Below are 18,758 nucleotides of genomic sequence, written 5' to 3' on the forward strand. Positions count from 1 at the left end.
ATATGAAAAAAAAACAACCCAGTGACCATGGAGACCTGCAATAATCTTAACTCTCATAAAGCTCTGTATCAACACTGACCATTGAACGATATTTTACACGCTTGCCCTTGCCCGCTCCTCTGTCCTGCAGCCACTGGGCCAACATCCCCTTCCAGGGGTCAGTGAGCCTTGCTGCCCCCGAGCTCCCGCTGGCCGTGAGGGTCAGGCACAGTGGATGGCAGAGGAGTGGTCGCTCTCTCTCTCTCGCTCTCTCTTATTTGCATCTAGAGCATCGTCCTGCCTTTCAGTCCAAGTCGGTGCAGCCCCAGCCCCCTGTGTCTCCGTGTAGTCCTTTGAGTGTGAGCTCATCTCACACAGGCTTTCCTTTCCTTGAGCTCCAGGGGTCCCTTGCTTCTTCCCCCAGCCCAGGCTGGAATATCAGGCTCATGTGTTCTGGGGTTCGGCCGCCTGGCCTGGCTCCTCAGGCAGATGCTCCCGCAGCTTGGGCTCATCTCCGCGGCACCCGCATTGGGTTCACCCCTCGCGCCTTCAGGCAGTTGCCCGCAAGCTCCCTCCGGCTGCCCTGCAAGAAAGGAAGGGGAAAGCTGGAGACACGATGCCCACACCGCATTCCTGTGACCCCAGACAGCTGGACTGTGCCCTGAGCCACTGTTCTAGCAGGAGGCAGAGAAAAGCCCAGAGACGGTTGCATCTCGGGGTGGGGGTAGAGACGCTCAGGGGAACAGGAAAATCCTCCCGCAGAGTTTGCTGTGGGCTGTGGTAGCTGGTGTCACTGCCTTGCTAACTCTTCATAGGAGCACGATGGACCAGAGCAGGAAGTCCTCACTCATTTCTACCTGCCTTTGCTGGGGACTTCGCCTGACGAAAACCCTAGTAATGTGCTCAGGGGACAGCACAGTCCTGGTGGGATCCACCCCTTTCTCAGAGCTCCTTCCACTCCTCTGGGCTCTTGCAACAGACCGAGCAGTGCAGCCATGGCCCCACAGCGTGTTTTGGAGGAGGGGTGCTACACCACACTCCATCTGGGATGGCTGTGCAACCGTCCCATGTGACTCTGCTAACAAGGCCCGTGCTACCATCACCCAGGGAGGGGCCTCCTTTGGGGCTATTCCACCACTGGGAACAGGTTGTGCCTCTCCATAGATCAGCTGGGGCAGTCACGGGAAGCCCAGGCCAGAGGGGTGCGTTCCCACCTCCCTGGAACGGGGTGTGTGTGTGTGGTTGCAAAGGAAGGGCGTGGTGGAAAGTCCATCCCCCAAGCACTAAAGCCCTGAGAGTGACGGGCTGGACTCAAGGCTCCGGCCATGTCGTCTTGTCACGTTTCCAGGCTCCAAAGGGAGGTCTGGCTGCAATGCGGTGCTGTGACTTTCGTAGTACTCTGCCTTGTGATTGGACGACAGAAGGGCAGGTGGCAGAATGGCCAAATAGCCAGGGCAGGGAACACAGGGAGGATGGATTTGCAAGTTCTGTAACTGAGACGAAGGGGTGGGTCTGAGAGACGGGCAAGGGCCAGGAGACCGAGCTGGGCTGGAGCTGGCATGCTGACATCTCGCCTGTTCTTGGTATGGCCAGGAGGACGGGATCCTGTGTGATGGGTGCCCAGGGATTAGCTATCAAGGTCAACGTGACATCTAAGCTCTAGAGGTGGAAGCTTATGAAGCACAGTTCTCTCTCCCCACTCCCAGCGCCCCCTGAGTCATGATGAGTCCCTACTTTGGAAAGTGAGGAAATTCCCGGTCTCTTTCCTGGGGACCCACCGGCTAGGAATTTAGCTCTTAAATCCTTTTGGAGTTACGTTTATTCCCTCGTCTCTTGAAGTGAAGCCCCTGGGGGGGAACCTACCTGGGACTGACCCCCGAGTACTGGGATTGGGGAGGGTTATCCTGGCTGGTACGTGTCAGAGCAGGCTGCAGGAGAGAGAGCCACTGGCCAGGAAAACAGCTGCTTGAGAGCCTCCCCTCACCAGGGAGCCCGGAGCACGTCACAAGCCACCCCGCAGCCTAGGGCGGCAGGAGGGGACACTTTGGCTAAGGAACAAACTTCTGCTCTGCTGGAAAGCACCATGGGATCTTTCCATCTGACTGTGCCTCTGCCCCAGGCTCCCAAGGAGCCACTGCAACCCCCCCATGGCATCCCCACTGCCCATTTAGAGAGGCCTGGAATCTCTGGGGACAATGACCCCACAGCGGCTCCTGCCCTCCCAGAGGAGCTCTTTGCACTAACCAAAATGAGGTGTCCTGCTCTGCCACCCCTAGCTTGGGGCTCGCAGGTGCTCTGTGTTCCTTAGCCTGTCTCAGGAGTCTGAGACTGTGGGGCAGGGCCTGCAACAGGGAGAGGTCCCAGCAGGTACCATGAGCAGATGCCAATGTCCAGGAAACTAACCCCCTGGACTGAACGTCCACCCACCACACCATGCAGAGAGGGACATGGGTTGGCTCTAGGCAGGGGCCTTGCCCTCAAGGAATCCTGATTACCATGGTAACACATGATCTACCCTGGGGTCCCTGTGTGCTGTGGGAATCGGCTAGGAGATGTGACACCAGGCCCTGCCCTCTCCTGTGCAGGGCATTTGGTGCCCGTTACATTGAGGCCGATCCCCTCTGCGAGGCTCAAGACAGTGCTGACGGTGTTGTACTGTACCAGCTTCTCCCACCCCAACTGCTCTGCAGCCCCAGCCCCAGGCCCAACCTGTGCACCTCTGCCGGGCCCTGCAGCTCTCCCGGCTCGTCCAGCCCTGCCCCGATCCTGATCTGTAGTAGCCCTCCTTTTGGGGCAGGGCCCCTCAAAGCTCTGCTGATGCAGCCTCCCTGTGCTCCTCAGCCGCCCTCGCGTCGGGGGCACTTTGCGATGCAGAGACCTGATCCTGACCGACACGGCTAGCGAGAGGCAGCAGTGAAGTCCTGTGGCTAGGGCACTGGGGAATCCAGCGGCCTGGGCTCTAGTCCCAGTTTTCCCAGTGACCTGCTGAACAAGTCCCTTCCTCTCGCCACATCTTTGCTGTGGGAAAGAAACCCCAACTGCTGCAGATGCTTGTTTCCCATTTAGAGACAGTGCCCTTGTTCCCACAGACTGGTGTGCAGGCCCTGCTGCAACTGTCCATGCCAGAGCTCACAGATCAGCTCTCAGAGCACTACAATCTCCTTCCTTAGGGCTCAGAGCAGCGGGAGGAAATGCAGATAGGGAGGAAGCTTCCTGACGGGGGAGGTCTATCTGGCTATAGAAGTGGTGGAAGCTCCATTGCTTGGGACGTTTAAAGCTAGGCTTGCCCCGGCACTAGTAAATGTTCTGTGGGGAACAATCCTGCCTTGGGAGGGACAGATGGTCCTAAAGGTGGCTTCCATCGATAGCTGAATACTTCTCTCCGACCTGCCCCCGTCCTGCCAGCCGCGCAAGGGGGTGAGAGGGCTTTTTGGTTATCGTCTCGGGCCGCTGAGATCTGGTCTCCCTCTTTCCCATGCCCGAGTCCTTGGGCCACTGAGAACAGCTGCAGACCAGAGCACTGACAAGGGTGCCGGCCTGGGTCTGCCATTCAGGTACAGGCCCAAATGCTGGGGGTGCACAGTGCACGGGCAGGTGGGAAGTGGCCTCTCTTGAGCCTCTGTTGCGTTTTTGAAACCCATCAGCTCAAATACTTCACTAGCCAGAGAGAGGAGAGATGGACAAGGAGATGGGGGAAGAGACGGGGGGGAGGTGGGAAATAAAGGGAGAGAAACTGGAACTGGGGACAAATCTCAGAGAGGATTGTGGGCGTGAGAGTGCCCGGCCAGTGTGTAGCTCGGGTGGAGCCTGCTGCAGCCAGTGGAGTCACACTGGGGTAAAGCTGGGATAAGGAGGAGGAGGCTCCAGCCCTGGACCCTCCTGGCCTGCAGAACGGTTTGATGTGCACAAGGGCTGTCTGACCTGGAGACGACGTGCAGGGACGGGGCAGTGTGTGAGCGCTGGGGTCAGCGTGTGCATGCCGGGCAGTGTGCGGAGGGTAAATGAGTCAGGGGCAGCTCTAGCCACCCCAAGCACGGCAGGCAGGCTGCCTTCGGCGGCATGCCTGCTGGAGGTCCCAGGTCCCACGGATTCGGTGGCATGCCTGCTGGAGGTCCCAGGTCCCGCGGATTCGGCGGCATGCCTGCGGGAGGTCCCAGGTCCCACGGATTCGGTGGCATGCCTGCTGGAGGTCCCAGGTCCCGTGGATTCGGCGGCATGCCTGCGGGAGGTCCCCGGTCCCGCGGATTTGGTGTACCCGCCGCCGAATTGCCGCCAAATCCGTGGGACCGTCGGACCTCCCGCCGCAGGCAAGCCGCCGAAGGCAGCCTGACTGCCGCCCTCGCAGGGCCCGGCAGGGCGCCCCCCACGGCTTGCTGCCCCAGGCACGTGCTTGGAGCGCTGGTGCCTGGAGCCGCCGCTGAATCGAGTGCATCCAGAGAGCTTGCCCAGATGAGCTTTGCATTTAGGGACTCCGGCCTCCCAGTCCTGACCCAGCACCAGCTCAAACCACAGGACAGCCTTCCCAGGAGACAGTCTACAGAGGGTGGAGACAATGAAGCGGCTACTCTCCTAGCTCTGTGTTTCTCTTCTCTCCTTCTGCACCATTCAGGACAGAGCTGCAGCAGGGGCCAGAACCTGAGGGCCTGATAGGGTGACCAGACAGCAAGTGTGAAAAATCAGGACAGGGGGTGGGGGGTAATAGGCGCCTATATAGGAAAAAGCCTCAAATATCGGGACTGTCCCTATAAAATCGGGACATCTGGTCACCCTAGGGCCTGACCTCAGTGAACTCCCTCTGATTTCTGGGAGCTGGGACTGAGTGGAAACTACAGGTTAGGGCCAAGATTTCTGTCTCTTTTGAATTCATCTCCTCCTGCTCTTTATTCCCCACGTTATGCCAACATCCTATTTGTGACCTCACAGCTGACTGCCATGGCGAAGGTTATGATGTCACAGGCAGAAGATTATGATTAGGGGCCTACCAAATTCATGGCCATGAAAAATGCATCACAGACTGTGAAATCCGGTCTCCCCCCGTGAAATCTGGTCTTTTGTGTGCTTTTACCCTATACTATACAGATTTCACGGGGGGTGGGGGGGAGACCAATGTTTCTCAAATTGGGGGTTCTGACCGAAAAGGGAGCTGGGTCACAGGGGAGGTCACAAGGTTATTTTAGGGGGGTCGTGGTATTGCCACCCTTACTTCTGCGCTGACTTCAGAGCTGGGTGGCCGGAGAGCGGCGGCTGTTGGCTGGGCGCCCAACTCTGAAGGCAGCACCCCGCCAGCAGCAGCACAGAAGTAAGGGTGGCAATACCCTACCATGCTACCCCTACTTCTGCGCTGTTCCCTTCAGAGCTGGGTGGCCAGACAGTGGCGGCTGCTGACTGAGGGCCCAGCTCTGCAGGCAGCAGCGCAGAAGTAAGGGTGGCAATACTATACCAGGCCAGCCTTACTCCTGCGCTGCTGCTGGCGGTGGCGCTGCCTTCAGAGCTGGGCTCCCAGCCAGCAGCCGCCGCTCTCCAGCTGCCCAGCTCTGAAGGCAGCACCACCATCAGCAGCAGTGCAGAAGTAAGGGTAGCAGAACTGCAACCTCCCCTACAATAACCTTGTGACCCCCCCCACAACTCCTTTTTGGGTCAGGACCCCTACAATTACAACACCATGACATTTCAGATTGAAATAGCAGAAATCATGAAAGTTATGATTTTTAAAATCCCACGACCATGAAATTGACCAAAATGGACCGTGAATTTGGTAGGGCCCTAGTTATGATATTAGTGGAGGAAGGTGAAGCCCGAACATGCGTAGCCAGGAACAAACATTTTGGAAGTATCCAGATCTGCCTTTCCAAAGGTGTTAGCTCCCTGGAGCTAAATGGCAGTGGGGTAACTCCAGGTGAAAAAGTACCTAGAACGTGAGTGGTGGTGAAATTAGGCCCTGCAAGCAATCACCCCCACAGCCTGGGGCCAGGGGGCAGCTGGGAATCGAGCTGCAGCCAGACTCAATATTGGCATCTCTATTTTATTCCTACAGAGGGCTGGTCCGACCCCAGGGCCCAGACACTCTCAGGCTCTGAAGGGGTTCAATGTAACGCATCCACAGTTTGGTCTCAGGCTGGCTCTACCTTAAATCCAAGCACATGGAAACGAGAACAAGTTACATGATACTGGCACAGAAGGCGTCTGCAGGAGGCCTCGCCCAGGAGGGGCCAGTGCTTCTTTAGAGTCTTTCTGCTCGGCCTCTCTGCCCAGGGGCAGGAGTTCAGCGTTTCCATGAAGAGTGAGACAGCCAAGGAGTCCAGGGAAAGCTGAGACCCCTCCCAATACAACCACCGGAGCAGGTGTGCTGTGCAAGGCAGGGGCTTGTAGAAAAGGCAGGTGGAAGACAGTGAGAACACGTCCAATTAAGAGCCCTACGTTCTCTTGACTATGCATTTAAACTGGTGTTAATGGGACAGCTAGTGCATGTTGTGTGAAACGCTCAGCGGTCAGGAGCTATTTAGTAAGTTGGAGCTGCCTGCCGAGGCAGCCTGGCCCTGCAGCCGTTAGGCCTAAGACGGGGCTCAGGAGAAGGTTCCAATCCTCAGTGACTCGCTGTGTGTGAGCTAGGATGAATCACTGCACCCCTCCAGACCTCAGTGTCCCCATTTGTAAAAGGGCACTAATGAGATTTGCTCACTGTTGAGACCTTCAGCTGAAAGGCACGACACAAGCCCAGGTAGCCGGGGCGTTATTTCATTGGGCCAGGCACCCTTGTGAATCTGGAGTGCCACGGAGCTGAGCTCCTCTGGATTTACCCGGAGCGCAGAGTTTGGCCCGGGGACTTGCGCGGGAGCTGTGTGCGTGTAGCGAAGGGAGGAATTTGGCCGAAAGCAGCTACATCTCAGTGAACCCCTGCACGCCCCAACCCGCACAATATCCTGCTCATCTGAACTACCGCCTGTCCTGATTCCAGACAGTCTGTGCCAGCTGTCACCTCTTCCCCTTCGCCCTTCATATCCTCCTGCCACTTGGCCATGCACTCCCCACAGAGTCCCACTGACACCTCTGCTTGCATTCATCCCGATACCTAAACCCCAGCACCCTCCCCTCCCACATGCACCCCAGCGACATCCCTCTATACCTAGGTAGGGCCTTTGCCAGACGAAATGCAGAGCTCCCTTCCCAGCCTCCCTTCTCAAAGGGATCCTGTTTGCCAGTGGCTGGCTGAGCAGGGGTAGCACCGGCCAGCCGGGAGGATGGACTTACCCCTTTCCTCTGGTTGCTGAGGCAGAAGGTGCAGATGCTGCGGGGCTGTTTGTTGTCCAGCTCCCCCTTGGAGCCATAGATGGCACTGAAGCAGGGCTGCCCGTCCTCGCAGCCCTCTCCGAGCAGCAGCACGTTGGCCAGGTGGGAGATGTAGCTAGAGGCCAGGCGGAGGGTCTCGATCTTGGACAGCTTCCTATCCATGGGCTCGGTGGGGATGAGGGTCCGCAGGGCCGTGAAGGCTGTGTTGACGCTCTGCGTCCGGTCCCTCTCCCGGGCGTTAGCTGCCTGCCTCTGCTTCACCATCACCACCTGGCCTGGCTTCCTGGCCACCTTCCTCCTGGTCTCCAGGTCCTCGTAGCAGCCGTAGGACTGGTCCGAGGCGTCGCTCTCGCTCCGGTTTTCTTCATCCTCGGAGAGCATACTGAGGTCTGGGTACAGCATGTGAGCTGCCACGGGTCTCAGCATGGTGAACGCCATGGTGGGGTTTGCCCCCAGACCCAGGGCCCCTCTGCTCTCTGGGAGCCTTCAGCAGCAAGACACCTCTGTGCGCTCCAGGCTGGAAGGGCTCCGAGAGGCAGCCTGGCTCCTCGCTGGAGCACCAGGGACTCACTCCAGAGGCTCACCCTTGTGGCACTCAAGGGCTTGCAATGCGCGGACACAAGCAGGAAGCCCTCCCCACCCCCGCTGCAGGTCCTGACGTCTTCCCAGCTGTTGCTCCAGCTTCTCCCCTTCCGTGTCGGAGAGGGTGGTACAGTTTGCTCTAGTGGGATTCACAAGAATCTCTCTTTATAAGTCCTGGGAGGGGCTAGGAACTAGGAGCAGATTCCTGGCCAGCCAATGGGGCTGCCTTGGACTTTTCCATCCAGCCAACAGGACTGTGGTGCTCTCCCAGCCCCCGGAATTTAAAGCCAGCAGACACTGCTTGTATTGGGTACTTTACAAGGATCAGGATGGGGGCCCTTTCTGGTGCGCAGACACCTTGCAAACAGAACCCTGCCGGGGCGGCAGACGGCAATGAATCTAAACAGGCTGGAGCTGGGCACAGGCTGTGGTGGGAAGTGCTACCGCACATCCGAGATCTGCTCTCCGCTGGGGAGCTGCTGCAAAGGCTGCTTCTGTACTAAGTCCTCCTGACACAGACAGACCAGGCAGCTCCAGCCGATTTCACAGCTCACCCTGCCCCCTCCGCAGGCTGCAAGCCCCCCCCCCCCCCAGCCAGCACCTGTCTATCAGCCCCCAGAAGCCAGCACCCAGGCACTGCTCCCGGCCGCACGTTCCCCAAGTGTGGGGCATGCAGGGTTGGAGGACTAGCTTGTGGAGGGCACAGAAGAGACAGACATTAAGACGGGCAGGGCGCTTTAGCAGCACATGGTGGGGATGGTTTCATTTTCCTGAAGAGGAGCTGAGCTTTCAAACGCTGCCCCATCGGGTCACCTCTGGGAGGGGCTGGGCCTGCCTTACCCTTGACCTCCGCCCCGCCACCAGTCCTGTAGTGCTGCCTATTGTTGAGCTTGGCCTTCAGTTTCTAGTTGGTTATGATTTTGACATATAATATCCATGTTTATGTTTAAGGGTTTTTTCCTAGTTCAATTGCTTTAAATTCTCACAGTTGCAGGAAATGACGGGGGGAGGGTCAGACAGAAATTATTTCATGACAGCAGATGTTGAGGTTCCCAAAGTGCGAGCTTCAGAACCATTAACACACAAATTGTCAACATCACACGTCAAAACATCCCGAGTCAAGAGCCTCAGATCAGCTTCTGAGACGTTCTCAACAGCAGTTTCTTCCGGGTTCCGGGGCCTCGCTGTAAATTTCAATGCACATATTGTTTGTTGGTGTGTGTGAGCCTAAATTGACGTTTATCGCCCTTTCCTGATAAAAATGCTTGGGGGAATCTTGCACCCGGTGAATGCAGAAGATATAGGCTCCTCTATGGACAGTGCTTGTCTCCCATTCCCGTAAGGCCAGCTGCTGGGAGAGGCTGTGACTGGAGTCACGTTCAGTCCCCCATAGGGGCTCCTTCCCTGCCGTGCTCTCCCTGGGACAGGCTTGAGAGTGGAGTAGCTGAGAGCTGCTCACACCACCAGCCCCTCCAGTGATACCCGCTGGCTGAGGCAGGGATTGGAGGAGCCGTGAGTTGCTCCCCTAGCTCTGGGTTTTCCATTAATCACATAAATCATCCTAGCGAAAAAAACAGCTTTTGCTAAGATAAAGCTCTCTGAATGCTAGGTTGGAGCATGGCTAAGCCGGAGCATTTCCTCTCACCCCAGGAGGAAGGTGTGTGCCGGCAGTGGAAAAATGAATTTTTTTTTCCTAAAGTGGAGAGAGATCTGAGCAGCAAAATTCTGAATTCACTCGGGGTTCAGCAATTCCGCTCCTCCCAGACCCTCTCAAACCAGCGGCCCAGCAGAGAAGAAACCCTCCAGCTGGGGTTAGCCAAAGCCTGCCGCAGCCCTGAGAGATCAGAAGAGCCCCTTAGACACACAGGGAGTGTTTGCCCATCGCTGGCTTCCTGAGCCAATGAGTTATTGCTGGGAGATTTCCTTTCCTGTCTGCTCCTCTTTGGCGGAGCTATTCACTCCTGTCTCACTCTCCCTTTCTCTTTTCCCACCACCACCCCGGTGTCCCTCCTCTCGTCCTCTGCCGGCAAGCACAGCGCTCAGAAAGCGAAGGCAGGAGGGGAAGCCAGCCAAATAAAGCAGGCTTCCTGTGCTTCCCTTCCTCAGAGGCCTGAGGCTGAGCGGAGATCGCCAGGGCTGGGATGCCATGAGCTCGGCAGGTCAAAGCGGGAAGGCAGCTTAAACAAACAGAGGGGGAACCTGCTCCCCAAACAGAGAGAATCGTTTATTTACACAGACGGGTCTTGAAACCAACAAGTGGCCTGTTGCATTTATTAAAGGAGAACCCTCCAATTACTCATGAATTCCCTCACCAAAGGCTCCTTAGCAAGCAAGTGCGATGTACGAACCCCCTTAAATGGAGCAGAGAGTCCCTGTGAAACAGACAGATCTTCAGCCGGTCCTTTAGCATGGCTAGAGCAGGTTAGAGATACAAATGAAATAATGCAGAAACCGCCTCAAGTTTTGTTTTTTGGTTGGTTGGTTTTCTCAGCTGGAAACTTCATGCTGTGATTTTAGAGCGAAAGGGTCTCCTGAGATGCTGTCCCGGGAGGTGTGCGGCCTGTATCTGAGACGTCACATAGCGGTTGCTGAGCGCCTCTGACCACTACGCCATACTGCTCATTCGCATAGGCAGTAATGATACTGTCAGGTCTGACCCTGAGCAGATCAGCAGTGACTCCAGGGCTCTGGGAATGAGGGTAAAGGGACCAGAGACTCAGGTTCTGTTCTCATCCATCCTTCCAGTGGAGGGTAAGGGCCCAGGCAGGGATGGGCATCCTGGAGATGAATACATAGCTGCACAGGTGGTATCAGGGAGGACGTTGGCTTCCTTGACCATGGGATACTGTCCTGATAAGGAGGACTCTGGGAAGAGACAGGGTCCACCCCATCAAGAAGAGGAAGAACATCTTCATGCACCAACTCACCAACCCAGTGAGGAGGGCTTTAAACTAGGTTCAAAGGGGGGCCCAGGTAAGCATAGAAAAGGCAACCTGAACAGAAAGCTAGATGTTGGGAGTACAATCTGGTCGTAGGAAAAAGAAGATGGAACTCAGTAGGGGAATCTGCTCAACATCTTCTGTGTCTCCACACAAATGGGGAGTAAACAGACAGAACTGGAAGTAGGAGTCCCAAAGCTAAATGATGACTCAGTGGGATAGAACTTGTTCAGGAAGGACAGGCAGGGTAAAAAGTGAGCAGACGCTGCATTATACATCAAGAATACATACATTTGTTCTGAGCTCCACAAGGAAGTGAGAGACAGACCAGTTGAAAGTCTTTGGGTAAAGCTAAAAGGGGAAACACAGGGGTGACGTCATGGTAAAGGTCTACTGCAAACCATCAAATCAGGAAGTGAAGGTGGATGAGGCTTTTCTAGAACAAGTAACAGAAATATCCAAAACACAAGCCCGAGTAGTAACGGGGGGGCTTTAACTATCCCGACATCTGCTGGAAGAGTAATATGGCAAGACACACAATGTCCCATAGCTCTTGGAATGCATTGGGGGAGGTAGTAACGAGGGGGACAGCCATTTGAGATTTGATTCTGACCAATGGGGAGGAACTGGTTGAGAACCTGAAGAAGGAAGACAACCTGGATGAAAGTCGTCATTAAATGATAGATTTCAAGATTTTAAGGAAAGGAAGGAGTGAAGGCAGCAGAATAAGGACAATGGACTTCCACAGACTCAGAGAACAGGTAGATAAGTCCCATGGGATGAAAACCTAAGGGAAAAAGGAGTTCAGGAGAGCTGGTGGTTTCTCAAGACGGCAATATTAAAGGTACAACTGGAAAGTATTCCGATGCGAAGGAAAGATAGGAAGAATAATGAGGACAATATGGCTCCACCAGGAGCTCTTTAATGACCCGAAAACCAAAAAGGAATCCTACAGAAAGTGAAAACATGGACACATTGCTAAGGAGGAGTAATTAGGGACAAAATCAGAAAGGCTAAGGCACAAAATGGGTTACACCTAGCAAGGGACATAAAAGAAAATAAGAAGAGGTTCTTTATACACATTAGGAGCTACAGAAAGACAAAGGAAACTGTAGGTTGTCTACTTAGCGGGGAAGGAGAGCTAATAATGGGTGACATCAAGAAGGCTGAGGTATTTAATGCCTATTTTACTTCAGTCTTCACTAAAAAGGTTTAATGGTGACCAGAGACTCAGCACAATTAGTATTAACAAGAAGGGGGAAGGAACACGAGCCAAAATAGGGAAAGAACAGGCTAAAGAACATTTAGATAAGTTAGATTATTCAAGTTGGCGGAGCCTGATGAAATTCATCCTGGGGCACTTAAGGAACTAGCTGAAGCAATCTTGGAACTGTTAGCAATTATCTTCGAGAACTGCTGGAGGATGGGTGAGGTCCTAGAGGACTGGAGAAGGGCAAACATAGTTCCTTATCTTTAAAAAGGGGAACAAAGAGGACCAGGGGAATTATAGACCAGTCAGCCTAAGTTCACACCTGGAAAGATACTGGACCAAATTATTAAACAATCACTTTGTAAGCACCCAGAAGATAATAAGGTTGTCACGGAGTCCCCGGACGATGCTCTGGAACTGCTCCCTACAAAGCCAGTCAGGATTCTGGTGAAGTCTCCTCTCTGTGAGCAGACTGACTTCAGGGCAAGAAGCTCACATGGCTTCACCATCCTGGGTCTGACCTTGGAGCATTCACCATCCTCTGCCCTTCCGTGTGCTTCCCACAGCGAGTCCGCCCTGGCAGGGTCCTGGGGAAGCCAGAGGGTCCTGCATCCCCACTTCGCAGTCAGACGTGACTCTCAGCCAGCCAGTAAAACAGAGGTTTATTAGATGATAGGAACACGGTCTAAAACAGAGCTTGTAGGTACAGAGAACAGGACCCCTCAGCTGGGTCCATTTTGGGGGTCAGTGAGCCAGACAATCACGTCTGCACTTCACTCCTCGTCCCCAGCCAGCTCCAAACTGACTCCCCCTCCAGCCCCTCCTCCTCTGCTGAGTTCCTTTCCCAGGCCAGGAGGTCACCTGATTCCTTTGTTCTCCAACACCTTTAGCTATCCCCTTGCAGGGGGGAAGGGCCCAGGCCATTAGTTGCCAGGAGACAGAGTGTCGGCCATTTATGTGCACTGGCCCTTTGCTCTGCAACAATTACACCCCCTTATCCCACCACCTAGCGACTTAAGAAATGCATAGGGGAAACTGAGGCACCCCTACAGTATTCAGAGGAAACATTAAGAACAGTCCCCCTTCATCACAAAGGTTATAAAGAATAACCAGCATGGGGGGGCATGTCAAGAACAAATCACGCCAAACCAACCTAATTTCCTTCTTTGATAAGGTAACTAGTGGATGAGGGGAATGGGAAGCAGTCGCCGTGACATCTCTTGATTTTAGTCAGGCTTTCAATACAGACCCACATGCCATTCTCACAAACAAACCAGGGAAATGTGGTCTAGATTAAATTACTATAAGGTGGGTGCAAAACTGGTTGAAAGATTGTACTCAAAAAGTAGTTATCAATGGTTCCCTGTCAGACTGGGAGGGCATATCTAATGGTGTCCTGCAGGCTACAGCGAGCAGGGTCCTCTTTGTGACTGGACTTCTCCAGGAAGGAGGTGCTCACCGAGCCGCTGGGTGCTGCTGTGGGGATCACCTTACTCCTGGCTTTGGTGTGTGTCCGGTGGAAAGGGGTGGCTGTTGTCACAGACTGAGCTGGGGCGCCCCTCTGTCTCTTTGCAGAGCAGGGATGGGATCTTTCCAGGGTAGGGGGGATGCAGCAGGGATGTTTTCCTATTCCATTTGTCTGCCTGTCCGTAGCCCATAAACTGAAGTGGAATTCACACTGTAGGTCGGAGGGGTCCCAGCAGCCTTGAGATCAGCATCGCTGGGCAGAAAGGGGCATCAGACAGACCAGTTCAAAGGAGAGATGGGTAGGCCCACAGATATGACAGATAGACAGACAGACACCCTGTCCCATGCATAGGCTGACAGACCTTAGATATGATTAGCAGGCTGCCGGGCACCCATCCCTCTGGATGGCTAGAGAATGCCTTGGCAATTCTGCAGAGATGGGTACATTGTGTGTGTGTGGGGGGGGCAGGACTTTCGGTGGCTGGGGGGAGTGATGGGGAGAAGGGGAGAGGAGGAAGGTGATTATTATGGTGAGCATCATGCAGCCCTGAGCAGGTGGCCAATGGCAGGGAGGGATGGGAGGTTGCATCCCCATCAGTAGGTGTCTCTGCCCATCCCTCTAACTAAGCCTCTCCTGGTGCACCTGGCTTTGCCTCCTCAGCCTGGAGCAGCTCTGGAGTGTGTGGCTGGGTCACTGAGCCCTGCGGGGCGAGTCCGCGGTCAGGGGGAGCTGGGGCCTCACAGAGCAGCAGGCGCGTTTACCTGCTGGAGCTGACGGTTCCAAACCCAGGTGCCGAGGCCTGTGGGTCAGAAAACGTGTCCCAGTCCCATGCCTGCAATTGGCTCCTCATCAGCTCTGGGGAGATGCACAAACCCACTGAGAGCAGGCGAGCCCTCCTGGGCCTCCATCTGACAAATGTGGCCCCCCTGGACTTGCCCGTGGCCACCAAGGGTGTGGATATCAGACCCCACGAGGGGCTCAGAGCACTGGACTGTATCTCCTGGGAGAGAGTAACGCATCCCCCGGGGGGACAGTCTGCCAACAGACACACCATCCACTGCTGGCTCCTTTGGGTAAGAAGCAGGTGGAAATCTCCCCATCGGGCTGTCCCAGGCTAGGACTCCACTCAGCCCATCCTCCCTCTTTCCAGCCCCAGGTCATGGCTTTTCTCTCCCTCTTCCCCCCTCTTGGTTTTCTAAGGGGCTCTTACACGTTGGCACCCTGCTGGGGTGTGACTTGGCTGAGCTGAACAGCACTGATCCTCCTGACAGCAGGCAAGACGGATCGGCAGGGGCTGTGTATTCAGGTGCAGCTGTTCCCGAACACATGGACAGCAGCTGAAGGAAAACAGGCCAGGAGAGGGGGAGAGGGACAGGGAGAGAGAGAGATTCGCTTTGTCCGTATGAACACCTTCAAGCCGGCCTGCGTGAAGCACGTGGCGTCTCCCATCCCGGGCTCCCGTCCAGGTAGCACCGTGGTGCACGAGGATTGCTGCAGGCTTTGCACGAGGCCTGGCTCTTTCACCAGGAGGAGAGTGTAAGGGTGAAGGGAGCCTGCAGCTTGCTATGAAGGGAGAGCCAGTGCCTGTCTGAGTCCATATCCATGCAGGGAGAGATGTATTTAGATGAGTGTGCTTGAGCGGACATGTGCGCTTGTACATCCATCCATCCATCCTCCGCATGCATCCTGTGTGTTTCTGCATGCATGCATTCTCTGTCTGCATGCATCTGTTGTGCACATCTATGGGTGTGTGCACACACGCATCTCTGGATACATGGCTTGAGGCACGGCTGTGGGTCCAGCAATAAGGGAGCTTTACTCCGGCTCCGTTCATTTTCTTGCTGGGCTTTGCATAGCAATCGGCACAAGGCAATACCCAAGCCCGCTGCAAAGGGAAGGGCACTGGAGTCAAAGAAGCAAAAAGGCTTGCATGGCCGAGCTTTGCTCCTGCTTGGAGAGAGCCTGTCTCCTGGTTGGGGGACGGGAAGTCACAGACCCAAAGCCCTCCAAGTCTGTGGCACTGGCTGTTACTCAGAGAGCTGCTGCGGGGAACCGGAGAGCAACAAAATTGATTTCCAGGCAGAGGCCAGAAGGACTGAGGTCAGTCGGTGCCCTAAAGGTTCAATACAGAACCATTCAGCCAGTTCTCCACAAACAGCCCCGGAGCAGCAGTCACAGGCCTGTGGTACAGTTTGTGTTGCCATCCATTTCCCTACAGCTGGCAACACCTGGAAAGTGTCATTTTTGGCAGCCATCCTGCCTTGTAAATCATAACCCCGGCCGGTGCTCCGGGACACTCCGAGGCAGAGAAGTTTATGGGTGATGCTTCCTCAGAACCGTCTGCTTCACCCTTGGGGGACTCTGAGGCACCTGCCAGCCAAGCCACCTTGGGCTTTGCAAGCCCCTGCCACGCAGCGCGACTGGGCCGGCAAGGTTGTCACTTGCCAGAGAGTTCCTCGGTTGCATAAGAACAGGGATACGAGTGCTGCTAGCACAGGCGATGGCTAATAGCCCAGGGATGCAGGTACTGACAGCCTGAAGCCCCAGCTTTGATGATAACCCCTCGGCCCTGCTGTGGTGCTGGGAGTCTCTGGAGCAGTGACATTTCCAGGGATAGAGCCTAGAACCACCCCCCAGCTCAGCCATGGCTTGCCCACTCTCTGAGCCGGGCACGTCAGCTGGACCTGTGCCCGGCGGCTCTCAGACCAGAGCTTAGCAGTTTACAAGGCACATTTTCCTGCCCCATTTCTCCTGGATATTGGCCCAAGCTCTATTGATTCCTGACTCTGTCCCGTGCTCCTGGGGAGCAGCGAAGGATTATGGGCAAGCACGTGCTCCGGAGATGGCCGCAGTGCAAGCTGGGATTGCAAGAGTCCCTCAGTGCTCTCCAGGGCTCAGAAGCACCTGGTTCAATAGCCTTTAACCCCCAGCCCCCGCCCGCTGCCCTGGCCTTTGCAGGAATCCTCGCTTCTTAAATCGGAACGAATTGCTCCCTGTTTGTTTTTGCTGCGCTGGCCTGACCTGAGCTGGAGTTGATTTGCCGGCCCATGGGCAGACGCAATATGGGGACCAGGAGGTGGGGAGCGGGAACGCTCTCTCTCTCCTGTAGGCACAGGGCGAGGGGCTGGGGAACAGCAGGAGAAAGCAAAGCCTCATCAACGCCACCAACAGCACAACCTGCGAAAGCCAAACTGCCTGGGGAAGGCTTTCGCCTGCTCGGAGCAAAGGTGGGAACTCTCCTGCCGTGACAGGGCAAGAGGGAGCACCAGGCTGAGAGACAATCGCGGGGGAGACAGAGGAGAAATCAATGGACCTGCATCTCTAAAGCTCACCCGCTGGCCTTTTCGGGTGCTCTTGGCCTGAGCCCTGAGAAGCAGTGAGGAAGAGGAATGGGTTGACCTTAGAAATGTTCAGTGGTCCATGTACTCTAATAATAACCCCAAGCTTTTCATCAGTACCATTACCCCTTTTTACAGAGGAGAAAACTGAGGCACTGGGCGGTGAAGTGACTTGTCCAGAGTCACCCAGTGGATGAGCTGGGAACAGACCCCAGAATCTTCTGAATACCAGGCCAGTGCTCTCTCTGCTAGGCCACAGTGCCTTCTCTGATCCGAGTGGGATTTGGGGCAGGGCTGCAAGGTGTGGTGCTCAGTCCGTCAAAGAAAGCTCTCGGGAGCTGAGGAAATCAAGCAGATCTGGGGTCCCCAAAGCAGCCAGCTGTACACAGCACAGCACCTCAGTGGTCAGGCTCCAGATGGCTGGGCAGGTGCGTGGGTTAGTGCGGGGAACCGGTCCATTCTGCTGTGGGAGGAGGCTTGAACGCCCTGGTAGGGGAGCAGAGTTAGAATATGCACTTGGCTGCTCTCCGCCCCCTTAACTTGCCCAGTGCCAGACTGTGAGCCCCAACGCAGACCACGTTACGAGGCCAGAGAGACAATAAAATGGAGCAAGTGCCTGGCACGTCTATTTCTTCAGCATTAAGGAACTGCAGAGTCACCATCCACCCTGATCTCACCCAGCACCTTCCAGAACAGACTCCTCTACAAACAGGGGGCAGAGATATACTTCACCTACCAAGGGCAGGCAGCCACCTCTGAGGCGAAGCAAGACCGCTGGTCAGCAGCGCACGGCAATGCTGCGCAGTGCTTCAGGAGGGGTGAAGAAAATCCCACATCCCCCTGAATGTGCCAGAGAAATGGGGGAAAGGAAACGAGCTGGACAGTCGCTTCTCCTGCCACCAGCTCGTTAATGGCCCTCAGTGCTCAGGACTGGAGTTTTATGTCTCATCTAAAGCACCTTCAGTAGCCCAATGCCTCCAACCCTCACCTGATCCAGAGGGGAGGACATCTTCTGCCCACAGGCTGGCCAGCGCCACTTCCAGCCGCACTGCCATCTCCCAGCCAAGTGATGGCCCTGCACCAGCCTTCTTACCCTGGCATGCGCCTCCCAGGAGGTAGCGTGGCTGCATCACCCCGACAGTGAGGAGAGGGCAGCACCAGAAGTGCCAACAGCTGCCTTGAGTCTCAGCAGGCTTCAGAAATGGACATGGTACCTGCTCCCCATCGAGTGACCTCCCCACTCGTGTCTTCCACCTGTGACCTGCACATTGGGAGGTCTCCTAAACCTCTGCTGGGCCCTTCCCAGAGCTGCTGGGATTTCATTTTGGTTGTGTTGCGGTAGTGCCTTGGAGCCCCAGTCACGGACCAGGGCTGAATTGTGTCAGGTGCTGTACAAACCCAGAAGAGATCAATGGTCTCTGCTCCGAAAAGCTCACAACCTAAGTACCAGACAAGAGACAACAGCTGGATACCGCCAGACAGAGGGGGGAGGACAAAGAAGCAATAGGGCAATGCTGGCTAGCCTGCTGGGCAGTGGTCTCAGCCAAGACATCCCTCCCCCCACCCCCCCATTAAAGACGCTGGACTAGAAGCAGCAGTTTGTTATTCTGCCCGTATGCCTGGCCCGTTCTATGACAGGATGTGCCTCCCCGCTTCTGACTCCCACTGGCCACAGGACGGACAATGAGATCTCCATGTCTGACTCACACGGGGGGCTGTTTTGTTTCACTCCTAGGGGAGGCTGAGATTAGCTAATCATCCCTTACACGGCCGGGGAAATGGCCTTATGTTCAGAACGGTTTAAAACAACGTCCGTCCCCTTCACATCCCCAGCCGGGCTCCAAGGTGAGCACGCGCCAGTTGTGTTTGCCAGAACAATAACCCCAGCGCACGGCAACCAAACAAGTGGAGCTCAGGTGGTTTTGACAGACGATTTTGCAGCGTGATCCTTGACC

At 55.5% G+C, this 18,758-nt stretch overlaps 1 protein-coding gene across 1 annotated transcript; it reads right to left on the minus strand.

The window, feature by feature from the left end:
- TCF15 (transcription factor 15) lies at positions 1-7,953 on the minus strand. The gene is made up of 2 exons (XM_054046513.1): positions 7,228-7,953; positions 1-562 (listed from the first exon to the last, which is right to left on the minus strand). Exons 1-2 carry the CDS (start codon positions 7,702-7,704, stop codon positions 488-490), a joined length of 552 nt encoding a protein of 183 aa, XP_053902488.1. The 5' UTR covers positions 7,705-7,953; the 3' UTR covers positions 1-487.
- Positions 7,954-18,758: the final 10,805 nt, after the last annotated feature.

Source organism: Malaclemys terrapin, chromosome 12 (assembly GCF_027887155.1).
Source record: "Malaclemys terrapin pileata isolate rMalTer1 chromosome 12, rMalTer1.hap1, whole genome shotgun sequence".
Classification (NCBI taxonomy): Eukaryota; Metazoa; Chordata; order Testudines; family Emydidae; genus Malaclemys; species Malaclemys terrapin.